Source organism: Temnothorax curvispinosus, unplaced genomic scaffold, assembly GCF_003070985.1.
Source record: "Temnothorax curvispinosus isolate PA1 unplaced genomic scaffold, ASM307098v1 QBEX01010373.1, whole genome shotgun sequence".
Lineage (NCBI taxonomy): Eukaryota > Metazoa > Arthropoda > Insecta > Hymenoptera > Formicidae > Temnothorax > Temnothorax curvispinosus.
The window spans coordinates 154224-168570 of record NW_020220153.1 but is presented as its reverse complement, the minus strand read 5'-3'; the positions used below and the strand labels follow the sequence as shown (position 1 = coordinate 168570).

Genomic DNA, 14347 nt, shown 5'->3' with positions numbered 1-14347 from the left:
TGAATTTCATGTTTTCCTTTTTTATTATTATAATGATCAATTTTTGCGGCTTTTATTTATTATATAGAGATAAAATTTGTGCCAAAAATATGAAATACTTGTAAAAAGTATTAATAAGCTGAAAATCTATATTCAATGCAACAAGAAATTAATTACGTTGAATATTATTATTAATACTAATAACAGAGATAGAAAAATACAAATTTTAATTGTACTCCCATTAAGTTATATTTATATATATACATTCGTGGGTAAGTAGAGCCAGTTAAACTGAGTAGGAGAAAAGTTTTCTACCTTTTTGCAATTTCATAATAATTAATAAGAATTAATTAATTAATAAAGACGTGCGAATGAGAGCGCATCCGTGCAATTCAGCGGCAAATGATGCCATTTTTGGCATCAGAAATGGTGGCAAAGTGAGCACGCTACTGAATATATAGAAGTCTATGATTGGCGTATATTCTTAAAACCAACGAATCAGATTCGACCGTCGTTCGAATTCGATGTCTTGCTTACTTCACTAAATAAATTAATAATAATTAAGAAAGCATGGCAATGTACTAATACATAGTAATTAAAAATAATGCGAAAATTTTCTTTATCATTTTGACGATTCGTTTTCTCGTGACAATAAAAAAGAAGACTCGAAGAGAGCTAGTGTCCCGTGTCTCGAACATGATTCCACGATGAATTTCTCGTGCTTGATCAGCACATACGAGGTGCGTGCAATTAGGAATTATTGCGATCTAATCAACCAACACAATAATCAGGAGCACTTGGACAATTTCCCGCAAAGCTGATCGTACATATCCGATCGTACATACATATGCGTAGTCACGATGTTCCAATGAAATCCCGAATGACACTGTTTTGTGTTTAGGTTAACCCGAATCGAAGGCCGACCTCTGCAAGATTGTCTATTCACCATTCATTAGATTCTCGCATGTCGCACATCGTGATAATCGGGTCGCGTATAACATGACGATTCTCTGGAAATTGTTGACTAATCCTGGTATCTTACGAAAACCGGGATGCTGCGGGGTCGACATGTCGCAGAAGTACCTGTTTGGCTTGCACCTGACGAGGCAGGCTATCAGATTCTCGAGGAAGGGCCGCGTGTTCATCGGGCTGAGACACTATACGACCAACGCTATCCGGTCCGACGCATCTATGCCCGTAGTACATGCGGTTAAGGCGAAGAGACACTCGGAATTGAAGACTTTACTTTTGCTGGCCGCCCCTGAGAAGTGGACTCTATTGAAGGCCGTCGCCTTGTTGCTCGTGTCGTCCAGCGTAACAATGGCAGTCCCGTTCTGCTTTGGCAAAGTGATAGACGTTGTCAATACCGTGGAAAAAACAAACATGAAAGAAAACCTTAATCGGCTAACGCTTGCTCTCTTTGTGGTATTTCTCATAGGCGGTGTGAGCAACTTTGGCAGAGTTTATCTAATGTCGACGGCGGGGCACAGAATTACGCAGTCTCTTAGGAAACAGGCGTACGCCGCTATCCTTCAACAGGAAACAGCAATGTTTGACAGAGAAAGTACGGGAGAACTAGTTGGGAGGTTGAGCGGTATGTTTCATGCTTTTAATCAGATATAACGTATCATTAAGGCATCAAAGTCTATCATTTTGATTTCAGTATTCTTTTTTTTCCCAGGAGATACACAACTTATTAGCTCCGCTGTCACGTCCAATGTATCAGATGGTTTGCGATCCGCTATTATGGCCATTACAGGAGTGTCCATGATGTTTTATGTATCGCCGTCGCTAGCTTTACTCGGCTTAGCTATAGTACCGCCTGTCGCGATCGTTGCTGTCTTTTGGGGACGTATCTTGAAAAGAATCTCCAAGGATCTGCAAAGTAGTTTTGCAGTGGTCAATACGACGGCGGAGGAAAGAATTAGCAATATAAGAACTGTTAAGGCGTTCGGGCAAGAAAAACGCGAGATCGACAGATACAGCGCTAAACTACAAGACGTTCTCAAACTGTGTTACAAAGAGAGTCTATATAGAGGAATGTTCTTCGGTATGACCGGTCTTTCCGGGAACGCTATTGCTCTTTCAGTCCTTTATAATGGAGTATTCATGGTATCGAACTCCGACATAACAATTGGAAGCTTAAGCGCCTTTCTGTTGTACGCCGGTTACGTGGGCATATCTCTGAACGGATTGTCCAGGACGTATAGTGAGTTAAATAAGGCTCTAGGCGCAAATGTTCGTCTGTTCGAGTTAATCGATCGACAGCCGCTTATTCCCATTGAGGGCGGGCAAATTTTAGGGAAAGAATTATCGGGCAACGTGACGTTCCGAGATGTTTCCTTCGCGTATCCAACGCGAGAGAAGATGCCTGTGTTGAAAGGTTTTAATTTAAACATAGAGAAATGTTCTGTGACGGCAATCGTTGGTTCCTCAGGTTCCGGTAAATCTACCGTGGCGTCACTTTTATTGAGATTGTACGATCCTACCGAAGGGTCAATACTCTTGGACAACCACGATCTCCGTCTACTCGATCCCATGTGGGTAAAGTCCCAAATTAGTATTGTATCCCAAGAGCCAATTCTCTTTAGCGGCTCGATAAGGGACAACATATTATACGGAATGGAATCTGCGACGGACGTCGATGTGGAAGAGGCCGCGAGACAAGCGCATGTGTTGCAGTTTGCAGAAAAAATGACTGACGGATTAGATACAATGGTCGGAGAAAGGGGATTTGCCCTTAGTGGCGGACAACGTCAAAGAGTCGCCATTGCCAGGGCACTAATAAAGGTAAATCGTTGCTTAAATCGTGGTTATTAAAGTAACAACTCTTCTCAGGGTACGAAGTAATATATGTTCTTTCGTTTTTTTTTCTCTAGAAACCAAAAATCTTAATACTGGACGAAGCGACTAGTGCCTTAGACGCAGAAAGCGAATCTTTCGTTCAAGAAGCTTTAGAACGTGCTATCCGCGGAAGGACGGTGATAACGATTGCCCACAGGCTTAGTACAATAAAGAACGCCGATAAAATCGTAGTGCTCGATGGAGGTCAAGTAGCGGAAACCGGCACTTACATCGAGTTAATGAACTTGGAGCATGGCCTTTTCAAAAAATTAGTGAAACATCAAACGTTCGCATAGGTATACGGAAATCGCTGAATAGTAATCATTCACTGATACGTCATGACGGTCTTCTTATGATTTATCAATGTATTATATGTATATACTACATATATGTATTTATCATCTTTTGAATATCTGAAATTAAAAAGTTCTGTACAATATTAGCGTATTTTTCGGAGGGAATGTATAGACATCTGATTGGAATAAAAAAAATATAAGTCTAATATTATATCTAGTGCTATATGTTTATTGCTGAATGTTGTAGAAAGATACGTAACATATTCGCGAAAATAGTTGCAGACGGCGAGGTATAATTATTACAATTGCGGCGGCAATACAACACCCTCTGATCGCACATTCTTGTGTTACTATCTTCTTTAAAATATTAAAATTATTTTTAATAAGGTCAGGTACATACACACTACGAATAAAAGATAGAAAAAATTGACGATTTCATTTTTATATTTTTTTATAAAATAATGTACAGCTATTTTTTTTTTAGATATCCACATTCGTATATTATGTGTTATTAATCTATATCAATTCTTAAATTAATATCCCATTCCTACAATATTCTAATAACGTTTCAGTAGAACCGCATCGAATCTGCTTGTGAACATTTTGTGCAAATACATATGTAACTGTAAGCGATTCGATATAATGTTAACGGATTCTAATTTGTGAATCGATTTTAATAAGGTCAGTTTTATCAGTTTACAATGGGCCACTTTAAGGTTTTCGCTCAGATTTACGGTGTATAATCATATAGCTCGACTTTAAACACGCATTCCTTATTTGTCGGAACATAGGAAACGGAAGGAACCAGAATGCTAATATCTGATCACACAGAGCTGGTCATAAGCTCACAGAACATAGCTCGCTTCATCTATTAGAGAGTCTTTTTCTCTTTTATATGTAGCAAACACTTGTACTAAAAAAAAATACTTGTCTACTAATTATAGCAGAAATCATGAAATGAACTTTGAAGATACTGATTACGACAACGATTATATACGATACATTCGAAATAATTGATCTCGAATTAGTTCTTAGCAGTTTTAGTAGACAGCTCGAAACAACATTGTTCTGGTGTCTCCGAATACTGCTATACACTATAAAAAGTTTTGCAAGGAACGAATCTGTGATTAATTTTAAACATATTCTCGGAATTAACTGGTTCCTTTGGCATTACATATTTCCAGATTTGATCAGAACTTAGTATAAGGCTGTGATTACGAACGAAGCTTGCTTTCATTCATCTCAATTGTAAAATGTAGCGCGAATCTGCACCGTACTCATACATCATTATTTAAAAATTTATTTCATTAGGTATATACTTGTCCAATATGCAATGTACACAATAGTTATAGGCACAACCTTATTCTAAGCAGATATCTGTGGTATTTGTATAAATCCGTATTGAAATGTTTACCAAATCTGATTTCTATACAAGCGGTTTCACAGTATTACAATCTTTTTAGGAGTAGGCAGTGTTCTTTTCCCTCCCAGAGTTATAGAAAATTCATTTCGATAGATCTCTTTATATAAGTAAATATCAGAGCTTATTCAGTCTAACGATAAATCCAAAATAAATAAAGCAGCAATTAATATTTAAGTTAGGATGTCAAGAATTTCATTGAGCATTATCTAACGTTTGCTCACAATTTCACTCTCCTGATTCGTAATTACCGATTATAGAAATTTTATGTGTATATGTATATATATACCGCGTCACAAGCATGTCGCAAGCATCTTGTTTATGCGTATGGGCTCATGCACAATGAGAGGAATAAGGAACAAGGAATTAAACATAGAGAAAATTCATGGTCGTATCTTTTTTCAAGACCTTGTCTTCAAGTCTATGAATTCTCCGTTTAATTCCTTGTTCCTTATTCCTCTCATTGTGCATGAGCCCTAAAGATATTCACGTGTTGGTTCGTATTCCGACATCTATCTTAAGAATAGATATCAAACGTTAAACAAAGGGAAGGAGAGACATGCGACCAATTAGATAAGTCAAGATTAACTTTTCGACAACTCCTCCATTGTTTCCTGCTCCATAGGTTCATCCTGTTGAAACGTCGGTAATGGTTCCTCGTCGTCGACTTCCATTAATTCCATCGGTTCCCTTCTACAGGCTTCTATACTCTCTATTACAGAAGATTGGTTCCCTTTTATCGTGATGCACGCCGTCGCTTTATTGCCTTGTAAATTTGCTAAACTGTCGTCTTGAACACTTGTTAATTTATCGTCCTTTGGAGATCGACAACTGACATCATCAGGGCTCTCTGTCGTTTCGACAGCGGATGAGATAGGATCGAGTTTTTCAATTACAGATGATGCTTCTTTAGGTTTTTCTATGACGCTCACTGGATCTGACGCTATTATAGGCTCGACAAGAGCCATCTTGTCGGTGTCGGAAATTTCCATAATGTTCAAGTTATCGTCGTTGAATTCGGGCTCCTGCACTTCTTGTCCGTTAGTGTTGCTGTTGGACGATGCTACTGTAGGAAAGGCTTCTAGAACTTTACCCACCGCTTCCGCGGTCTCCGCTTTTTGGCTCGTAGTAGGTTGATCGCGTGCGAAACACTCTGTGGAAGAAATTGTCGCGGATGCCTCTTTAGAGGGTATCTCGGATTTCTCCGTTTTGTATAACGCTTCGCTGCTGGATACAATGACCGCGCTCACGCATTCGTCAGGTGTAACCGCGCTATTTTTCTCCATGGGCTGCGATTCGACGAACGCCGTCGCGTTTGCGTCGTGGCCGCTGGAACGCAAGCTTTCCTCATCCATGTCCTCGAGGATCAACGCTCCTCCCTCTTCCTCGTCGTCCGGTTTGTCGGGAGCTCTTTTCTCGACGACACTTTCGGCGTTATCCGCCAAAGCGTCGGATCTCATCTCGACGTCCGTCTGTAATAAATTTTCCGTTAATCTACTTTCACCGTGAGGCATCTCGTTAAGATCCACACGCTCGGGACTCGATTTGGTCAAGGTCGCCACTTCGTTCTTCACAGGACGCCCAATTTCCTCCTCCGCGCTGCGGTCCAACGTCGACGGCTCCGTCGTCTTCTCGTCAGGCTTGTCCGTACACTTGTCGTCACTGGAATCGAAGCGTTTCGCTTGGAAAGCGGCTTGCAGCTTCCGCGTGGTATCCGTCGTCAACGGTATCACCGTCGCCACCACGGTAACCGTCGTCGTCGCCGCCGCCGCCGCTGCCACTGTCGGTGTCGGTGTCGATGTCGTCGATGTTGCCGTCGTTGTCGTCGTTGTAGTCGTTGTCGCCGTAGCGGCCGTCGTCGCCGTCGTCGTAGTCGTCGCCGTGGACGTCGCGGTACTCGCTGCCGCCGTCGCCTCAATCTCCTCGCTCTCCATGTCTAAATTGGGTTGAGAACTGGTGTCCTCGTTCATGATTGCCACCGCGATGTCGGCGCCTGGGATCGCCGGGTCGTCGGAGATCGTCCCGACAGCTGGTAGACTCTGCACAACTGGAACGGCGGTTGCCACGGCCTCCGGCACCGGTCCGTGTGGCTGCAAATTTAAATTCGATATGGTAGAAAAGTCCGAGACGGCGGTGATGTAATTGGACGCCGAGATATCCGTTCTGGAGGCGGCCTGCTCGAACTTGTCTCGCACGGCCTCGTCCGCGAACAGATTCTTGGCCAGCACGGAGTCGCCGGGCGGTATGACACCGCTGTGCAAGAGCGGCGGCTCATTGTCGACGGTGTGCACGCTGATCATCACGGTGGAGCTGCAGTCCTTCTCCCAGTACTCCATCTCGACGTCCTGCGTGGTCGGCTGCGCCGGTTGCGCCGCCGGCTGCGTCGTCTGCGAGGAAGGTTGCATTGGCGACTGCTGTTGCTGTTGCTGCTGCGACGGTGGCAGCGGTTGCTGCTGCTGCTGCGTAACGGAGGCAGCGTCTTCCTCGACGGATCCGTTGACCATACCGTCGCCGGTCTCGCCACGTCTGGTTATCGGGCCGGGCTCGCGCGTCGACACCACCAGGATGTTCTTCTCGATGGCGCGCATGAACTTGTCCACGCGATTGTACTCCTTGCGCGGCGCCGTAAGCAGCTCGCATATCCGCTGGACGGTGAACGGCGCGTTCGCGAACGACTCGAGCCTCTCGAGCAGGTTACTCTTCATGGTGTCGTAATTGAAGTGGTCGACGTTGGGACAGGGCGTGATCTCCAGTGTGGTGCAGCTCTCGTAGAAATCGGTCATCACGCGGGTGAGCTTCTCCCGCACGAGGGTCTTGATCAGCGGCCACTGGTAAACGGGATCCCCGGTCTTTGCGACCCAGCACAGATAATCCTCGAGCTCCTGCGGGATCACCGACGGCCGCATTTTCTGGAACTCGTCGAGCGCCTGCAACACCTCCTCCAGATTTTCCATTCTCCGCCGCCGCCGACAACCACCACCGACGAGTCTTCTGCGTTTTCTCCCAATTATCCCGATTGTTTTGTCAACGTGACGTGCCGCGTAAAATCCACGAAATCTCAAGGGGGGGAACGTTCCACGCGAGGGGAAACAACCAAAAACGTAAACTAGCAAACACACCGGCCACAAAACAGCAACAATGAGAACGGCGGCAGGAGGGAGCACGGCAGGCCTGCCAATTGGCGCGCGTTGCAAATCCTTCAAACGGCAGCCGCGAATTGTTCGGATTTAGAGTCCCTAGAAGTAAAGCCCTGTCGATAGATTCGACCAATTTTTATTGGTTGATACGCAATGGCGGCACCAATCAGTGATGACAGTAGGCGCGTTCAGCAGACCAAGCCGCTCAGTAGCAGTTGAACATGATTGGCTCTTACTTTTAGAACCAACCAATCAACGTAGAGTGTTGATAAGACGAACTCAACAGTTGTGTTTGCTGAACGCGGCCAGTAATAAAAATGAAAAGCAGCAATCAGTATAAAGTCAATAAAGTGCTATAAAGTGTGTATATACTGTTATAAGGTGTTCAACGTTATTAATTAAAGAAAGTAATAAATTGAAAGATTTTATAGTATATTAGTAGACTTACATAAATTATGAAACTGTCAGATATTGTATAATTCTTTAAAAGAATCAAACACATACTTTATTAATTCTCTAACCTCAATAATCTTAACGACATTTATAAAATTAAATATTTTATATTTTTGAATATATAATTTATTTACAGGTCACACACAAGATGCCTTCTTGTTGCGTATTGAAGTGCAGTAATTCTTCAAAAAAAAAATATTCTATGCATTGCATTCCAACAGATGTAAAGAGAAGAAATATATGGGTGAATAACATTGGTAGGTCCTTGGATCCTTCAAAGTTCAACAAGTATTATGTATGCGAGGTAAGCTTTATTTATCTTTATTTGCAACATTTATAATCGGTATTAATATTATTTATATGTAACAGGTACACTTTGCACCAGAAATGTGGGAACGACAACGGGTTGATGGAAAGAAAAAATTGAAAAGTTGTGCGATTCCGACGATTGGTTTGCGGGAAAAAAGTACAAACATTGCTCATGAAATATTGCTCATGAAAAGAGATCCACTTTCTTTAAATGTAAGTTTTTACTGTAGTTTGCAAAAATGTACGTGTGTATCTGCTTTTAAGAATTTACATGCCAAAAGATTTATAATTAATAATACTGTTGGTTATATATCCACATTCTAGATTGACGTCAAAACTGAACCAGCATACAAATCAGATCATGATTTCTTGGACAATGTGTTAGCAAGAGATATAGAAAAAATAGACTCGAAAACAGTTAATATCGCTGAATCATTTACTGAATTGACAAGAAACATCCACAATGAAGAAAAAGAAAATTCAGTTTTGATAGTATCAACACCTGTTTCACAAGAAGCTATACCTGTACCATTAAACATGGTTGACATTAAGAAAGTTATAGAAGAGCCTGATGGAAAAATTCAGAAAGCTATGTTAGAAGCTAAGCAGGCAAAATTAGAAGCAAAAGAAGCAAAATTAAAGCTTCAACAAGCAAGCAAGATAATTGACAAATTAAATAAATCAAATATAAGGCTGATGAAACGCGTTAAACAACTGATGTATGAAAAAACGAAATTAATAAAAGAAATGTGTTTGAAACACAGCCAGAAAAACTTCGAAAAAATACTTAATGACGATCAAATTAAAACTCTCTGTAGGCTATCTGTACGAGGTGACAGATGGTCTAATGATACCATCCAAAAAGCTTTGAAGTTGAGATCATCTTGTGGCAGTAGCGGTTATAAAGAGATATTGAATCAGGGAATTCCTTTACCCTCAGAACGAACGCTTAGGAGAAGAATAAAATTAAATACGAATGAAGAAGAAAAAAGATGAGATGAGATGAATATTACCGGATGAGAACAGATCAAAGTACAATGACACATCGATCTCGATTCTTCCTAATAGATGTGGTAAAAAATGACTTGAAATATATCCAACTGTACACCCTTTTATAACGATTTATTTCGAACTAGATTCAGTGGATCAAATCCAAAGAAGATGTCTACCCTTATCTATCTATAAGATTTAGACATGCACATGCGTATGTAGATAGATCAGGGTAGACATTATTTAGACTTAAGATCAAGTTCAGGACGAATCATTGTGGATAGATGTATATGTATAGTATCTGCCGAAACCGGGAGGTAATATTGTATTTAGTTGTTTTTTGTAAATTAATATAGATGTAATAAAAGAAGCTACTCGTGCACTAATTTTCATTCTTGGAGGCATTTGAGGCAATGGTGTTATTCTGAAACCCATCTTAGAAACAATTATTCAAAAAGCAGAATCTGTTGGTCCGTACGTTCATAGCGTAACCTGTGATATGGGTCTAGTGAATTTAAGAATGTAGAGTTAAGAATATTTGGTGGTATTATTTGGTATTATCAGTAACAGAAACTCAAAACTTAGAAATTCTATTGTTCATCTTATAGATAATAATCGAATAATAGACTTAAAAGTCCCAAAGTGTCCGGGTGAGTACTCCAAAAGCATGGTATCCGCGGTGTTAAAACAAAACGTAGAAACCAGATTGAATAGCACTGGCCTCATACTTATTGAACAAAAAAATGCCATTAATCTTTATAGCGTTGCACACGGAGGAATTGAAACTCGAATCTTGATAACGCAAAATGGGAGCTATCTACGAATATTTTAAAAGTGTTAGAAAGTTTTTGAGACAACTTTAGATATATCTAGCGATGACGCTTGTGTTTCTTTAATTATTCCACTTATTACTATGTTAAATGGTGAACTTCAAACGACAAATAATGAGAAAAATTACGATACCATTTCCAGAATAAAACATAAAAGTAGAATCTTTAAATCAACGGTTTGCTTATGTTAAAAACTCAACACTATTAATAAATGCAACTCTTTTAGATCTCAGATTCAAAATTAATTATCTAATATTCGATAAAATCGAATCTGCGAAGAAAAAAATATTCTCTTTTTTATCCAAAGAAGAAAAACCCTTAACATCACTAACACAAGCTCAATCAGTTGTACTTCAAGGTGAGACTACTCATGGTTGTGTGGTACAAACTTCTCAAGACTAAAAAAAGAATCGTGAGAACAGAGCTTATGGAAAGTTGACGAGAAAACTTTTCGAAAAGAAAGACATAAAGCCAGAAGGAAAAATATTTAAATACCAGGAAGCTTTACAATCTTTTTTAAAAGAGCCTAGACTTCACCGAAACGCTTACTGGCATTTCAAGCCCATATCAACAATTGCAGAAAACGGTAAACAAATTTTTATCAGCTCCCACAACTAACGTAGCAAGCGCACAATTGTTTAGCTCTGCTGGGAGTGCTGGGTAAATTTATGCAAACAGGTGCAGTAATTTGTTGGGCATAAATGCTGAAAAACTTATTTTTATCTTACGATATAAGATCATTTAATTACAATTAGTTTAAGGTTATTGACTGGGTGTAATTAAATTTATAGTACAAAGCATATTTTACTTAAAATTTACTTAATATGAAATGTGTTTATTTTCCAAAGACTTGTTTAAAAAATATTTTTTTATCTTTAGAAATTTTGTCGTTCTTAAAATAATATGATTGTATATAGCATACTACAGATTGTGATAATATGTGTAATAATTATTTTAATAATTTATCCGCTGGATTTGCCGCTCAAATGCCGCGCATGAGCAAAAAAACTGCACCGTTAATAACACTGCGATATGGACATCGATTTCCATTAATTTTAACTGATTAAACTGCAATACAATAGAAAAAGGGGCAAAAAAAAAGGAAATGGCTAGTGTATCAATCTTTTACGTAAAAAAAATATTTAGTAGATAACACAGGTAGAAACAGAATACAGATTATTTTGATATTAGCATATAAATTTGATTAAATATGACTAAAAATGCAGATCACTGAAATGTCTGTACTCTACACAGGCATCGTAAATGAAACATATGATACATACTTATAGTAGATTAATTTTAATATATTTCACAATTTTAAACTTTAATTAGACATGATAAGACCATGTAACATGTAAGTATACATAGAAACAATTAACAATGATAAAATAAACTTATTTGTATTATAAATATCTTAATGTATCTGGTAATGATAAATTATCTTTCTGACTGATCGCGACGTAATAAATATCTAAATAAATAAATAAATCGTACATTCGAAAATTACAAACTGATACATCCAATGTCAGTACACAGCTTGTACACGCAAGTCTTATATACACACAAAGGCTAACCAAATAAACTCGTGTAACTTAATAATTAATATTCTGTATAACTCAGTAAAATCTGCCTCGCTGTATCTTCCGAATGCACAATTCGTGATTGTTTATTATAAACATAGTACACCTTAAGAGTTGGCTTATCTATAATGTTTATAACTTTTCTAAAACATTAACATATTAATATGTTCAAATATTAATATATTAAGACATTAGTCCAAAAGTATAATATTCTTAAGGACTCGCCGAGACTATCGAATGAAATCTTTAACGATATTAAAACGTCATTAAAGATAATATTAACAATTACTTTTTGAACAATGACGGAAATACGATAGGTTTTATGGCATGGTAATCGTATCAATGCAAAATTTGATCTTACTTTCGTGCTTTCCCACCGAGAATTAGTAAAAAGGAACAAAGTGCATCTATGAAATTCTTTTCGACTGGCGCTTGAGAAGACTAACTTTATCGCACATTTTTGAGGAAAATCTTGGCGACCATGCGGCATTAAACTTAAGATGCCAGTTAAAGGTTGTATATTTAAGATCGCGTTGTTGATCCTTATTTTTAATGAAACGCGCAAGATAATTTGATTCGTCCCATAATACCTTTAACGACATCGAAATGGTCGTATCACGTTGATCTAACGTTCGTGTGCCATGCCGTACTAGTCTGGCACACCATGAAAATTTTCCATTTGGATAGACTTGTAATGATCAAAGGCTTAATTAAGAACAATAATCGTGTGAGTTCACTCTAAACGGATCTCTGATAGAACTATCCCATAAATCTGTTGTTAATAGATTATTAATTTATAGATTTCAATCAACATACCACGTTTTGTAAATTAAGAGTTTTTCCACAAACTTTGGTCACTTAAACGTCAACTACCATTTTCTTATGAATATCTGTATTGCCAACCACCTGGAACAATCATAAAAAGTATATAATGCGCTGCGCGCCACACATCAAAAGAGATATGTAAATGTATTACTTACAGAACAAAATTCCTCAAAACTAATCCTGCCATCCTCATCTTTGTCGGCAAACAGTATTGTTTTATCAACAATCTGCTGCAATTGTGTATCTTTCAAGTTATTGCCTACCATCATTTTTAACACTTGGAAAAGCTCTCCGTTGCTTATATAACCGTCATTATCCATATCATAAATTCTAAATGCAAATCGTAATTTGCTCTCCTTGTCGCCCTGAAAGTTAGCATTATGCACAATTGTTTGCGTATAAAAACATAATAATTTACACAGAAAGAGGGAGACTACCTTAACGCTGAACTGAGACACCCCATGGATAAACTCTTTGAAATCTACTTCTCCATTACCATCTGCATCAAATATGTCGATGACACGTTGTACCAGTGGATTTTGTTGTAACTCAGGTAGAGACATAAATTCGTCGATGCTGAGAGCCCCGCTATTATCCAAGTCGAGCTTCCGAAATCTTTTTCCCAATCTTCTGATTTCGTCTACATCAACTAAAGAATAAAATACACTTACATATCATGAAATATCAAATCAATGCTATATAATTTCCAAATTTTTAATCGTTAATACTTGAATTTCTAAAAATATCGTGAATTATGCATATGTAATGTATTTCACTGAGGAATATACAATATATCTCTAAGGTAGAGTTGCCTATCTTGGTTTACTGTTTGACGAAAACATATATCAGGTTACTTCAAAATACTTCAAGTAAAAGCCAAGGTATTTCCGACAACTTACAGTTTGAACAGAGTTCCATAGGCAGCGAACTTTCGTTACCCTGCAAGAGAAACGGTTTTTAGAACATATCTGTTCGCGCAGAGACGAGTATCTCGATTAAATCGCTCCGAAAATTATTTTCATGGGGGGAGTCGAGGATTAACGTAAAAATGCGGGATGCGGGATAACATCGCGATCGTGGAAGGAATTGTGCCGATTCGCGTGTCCGCGCGGTGCACTCGATTACCATTTTGCACTAGCTTCACGAGTTTGCTGAAAAAGTCTTCAGGAACAACAATATTTTCCAACGGGGCAGGCTCAGTGGAGCTCGAACACAGTCGCCGTAAAGGGGGGCTGTAACATCGTATCGACGTTTTGGCCGTTTTTCCCTTGCTAGTCAATTATCGTCCGTTGCGAACGGACGTTGCGATTGGCCTAATTAGGAATGTTCAGTGAAAACTCGGAGCAGATGGCGCCATGGCGTCCAGTCCTGTCATGGCGGCGTCACCAACACTAAAGCGGGGAGCACACATATATTGACAATTTATTTAACCGATCTTGTAAATCCTTCTTTTTCCCCGTTACTTTTGCTTCCCGAGAATGGAGCTCTTTTTTTTAATTTTTCCACAGACCACTTTGCGTATTTTTCGCCACTTATTATTATCACAATTCTTTTTGATTCTTTTGCTGCTTTGAAATTTGCGCCGTTAGCTACCAGGCACATGCAGTAGCTCCCCTGTGCGGGAGCAAAAGTTAGTGAAGAACCTCATTTTGCAACGCAGCCATATTTTCACCATGGATTCACC

At 39.2% G+C, this 14347-nt stretch overlaps 4 protein-coding genes across 9 annotated transcripts; 2 read left to right on the top strand and 2 right to left on the bottom strand.

The window, feature by feature from the left end:
• Positions 1 to 283: 283 nt before the first annotated feature.
• LOC112460174 (ATP-binding cassette sub-family B member 10, mitochondrial-like) lies at positions 284 to 3330 on the top strand. 3 transcript variants are annotated; one of them, XM_025024741.1, is made up of 4 exons: positions 284 to 719; positions 881 to 1573; positions 1643 to 2769; positions 2859 to 3330. In XM_025024741.1, exons 2-4 carry the CDS (start codon positions 979 to 981, stop codon positions 3117 to 3119), a joined length of 1983 nt encoding a protein of 660 aa, XP_024880509.1. In that variant the 5' UTR covers positions 284 to 719; positions 881 to 978; the 3' UTR covers positions 3120 to 3330. The 3 variants fall into 3 exon arrangements, with proteins under 3 accessions (XP_024880509.1, XP_024880508.1, XP_024880510.1); XM_025024740.1 differs by having other exon boundaries at positions 284 to 802; XM_025024742.1 differs by having other exon boundaries at positions 288 to 802; positions 1661 to 2769.
• Positions 3331 to 3543: 213 nt separating this feature from the next.
• On the bottom strand, positions 3544 to 7695 carry LOC112460173 (serine-rich adhesin for platelets-like). Its single transcript, XM_025024739.1, has one exon. It carries the CDS (start codon positions 7491 to 7493, stop codon positions 5124 to 5126), a length of 2370 nt encoding a protein of 789 aa, XP_024880507.1. The 5' UTR covers positions 7494 to 7695; the 3' UTR covers positions 3544 to 5123.
• Positions 7696 to 8019: 324 nt separating this feature from the next.
• LOC112460181 lies at positions 8020 to 9820 on the top strand. 3 transcript variants are annotated; one of them, XM_025024766.1, is made up of 4 exons: positions 8020 to 8083; positions 8266 to 8386; positions 8499 to 8651; positions 8763 to 9820. In XM_025024766.1, exons 3-4 carry the CDS (start codon positions 8517 to 8519, stop codon positions 9432 to 9434), a joined length of 807 nt encoding a protein of 268 aa, XP_024880534.1. In that variant the 5' UTR covers positions 8020 to 8083; positions 8266 to 8386; positions 8499 to 8516; the 3' UTR covers positions 9435 to 9820. The 3 variants fall into 3 exon arrangements, with proteins under 3 accessions (XP_024880534.1, XP_024880531.1, XP_024880532.1); XM_025024763.1 differs by having other exon boundaries at positions 8266 to 8433; XM_025024764.1 differs by having other exon boundaries at positions 8037 to 8079; positions 8266 to 8433.
• Positions 9821 to 11541: 1721 nt separating this feature from the next.
• On the bottom strand, positions 11542 to 13911 carry LOC112460182 (calcineurin subunit B type 2). 2 transcript variants are annotated; one of them, XM_025024768.1, is made up of 6 exons: positions 13789 to 13911; positions 13563 to 13602; positions 13101 to 13312; positions 12819 to 13028; positions 12655 to 12744; positions 11542 to 12526 (listed from the first exon to the last, which is right to left on the bottom strand). In XM_025024768.1, exons 1-5 carry the CDS (start codon positions 13789 to 13791, stop codon positions 12697 to 12699), a joined length of 513 nt encoding a protein of 170 aa, XP_024880536.1. In that variant the 5' UTR covers positions 13792 to 13911; the 3' UTR covers positions 11542 to 12526; positions 12655 to 12696. The 2 variants fall into 2 exon arrangements, with proteins under 2 accessions (XP_024880536.1, XP_024880535.1); XM_025024767.1 differs by having other exon boundaries at positions 11542 to 12744; positions 13789 to 13910.
• Between the last annotated feature and the right edge of the window lie 436 nt (positions 13912 to 14347).

Coding starts and splice junctions, on each gene's coding strand:
- LOC112460174 (XM_025024741.1), top strand. CDS start 979: ATGACGATTCTCTGGAAATTGTTGACTAATCCTGGTATCTTACGAAAA. Junction 1,574..1,642: donor ACTAGTTGGGAGGTTGAGCG/GTATGTTTCATG, acceptor TTTTGATTTCAG/TATTCTTTTTTTTCCCAGGA. Junction 2,770..2,858: donor TTGCCAGGGCACTAATAAAG/GTAAATCGTTGC, acceptor TTTTTTCTCTAG/AAACCAAAAATCTTAATACT.
- LOC112460182 (XM_025024768.1), bottom strand. Junction 13,313..13,562: donor TATGGAACTCTGTTCAAACT/GTAAGTTGTCGG, acceptor TTTATTCTTTAG/TTGATGTAGACGAAATCAGA. Junction 12,745..12,818: donor GTTTTGAGGAATTTTGTTCT/GTAAGTAATACA, acceptor TGATTGTTCCAG/GTGGTTGGCAATACAGATAT.
- LOC112460181 (XM_025024763.1), top strand. CDS start 8,278: ATGCCTTCTTGTTGCGTATTGAAGTGCAGTAATTCTTCAAAAAAAAAA. Junction 8,434..8,498: donor ACAAGTATTATGTATGCGAG/GTAAGCTTTATT, acceptor TATATGTAACAG/GTACACTTTGCACCAGAAAT. Junction 8,652..8,762: donor GAGATCCACTTTCTTTAAAT/GTAAGTTTTTAC, acceptor TCCACATTCTAG/ATTGACGTCAAAACTGAACC.
- LOC112460173 (XM_025024739.1), bottom strand. CDS start 7,493: ATGGAAAATCTGGAGGAGGTGTTGCAGGCGCTCGACGAGTTCCAGAAA.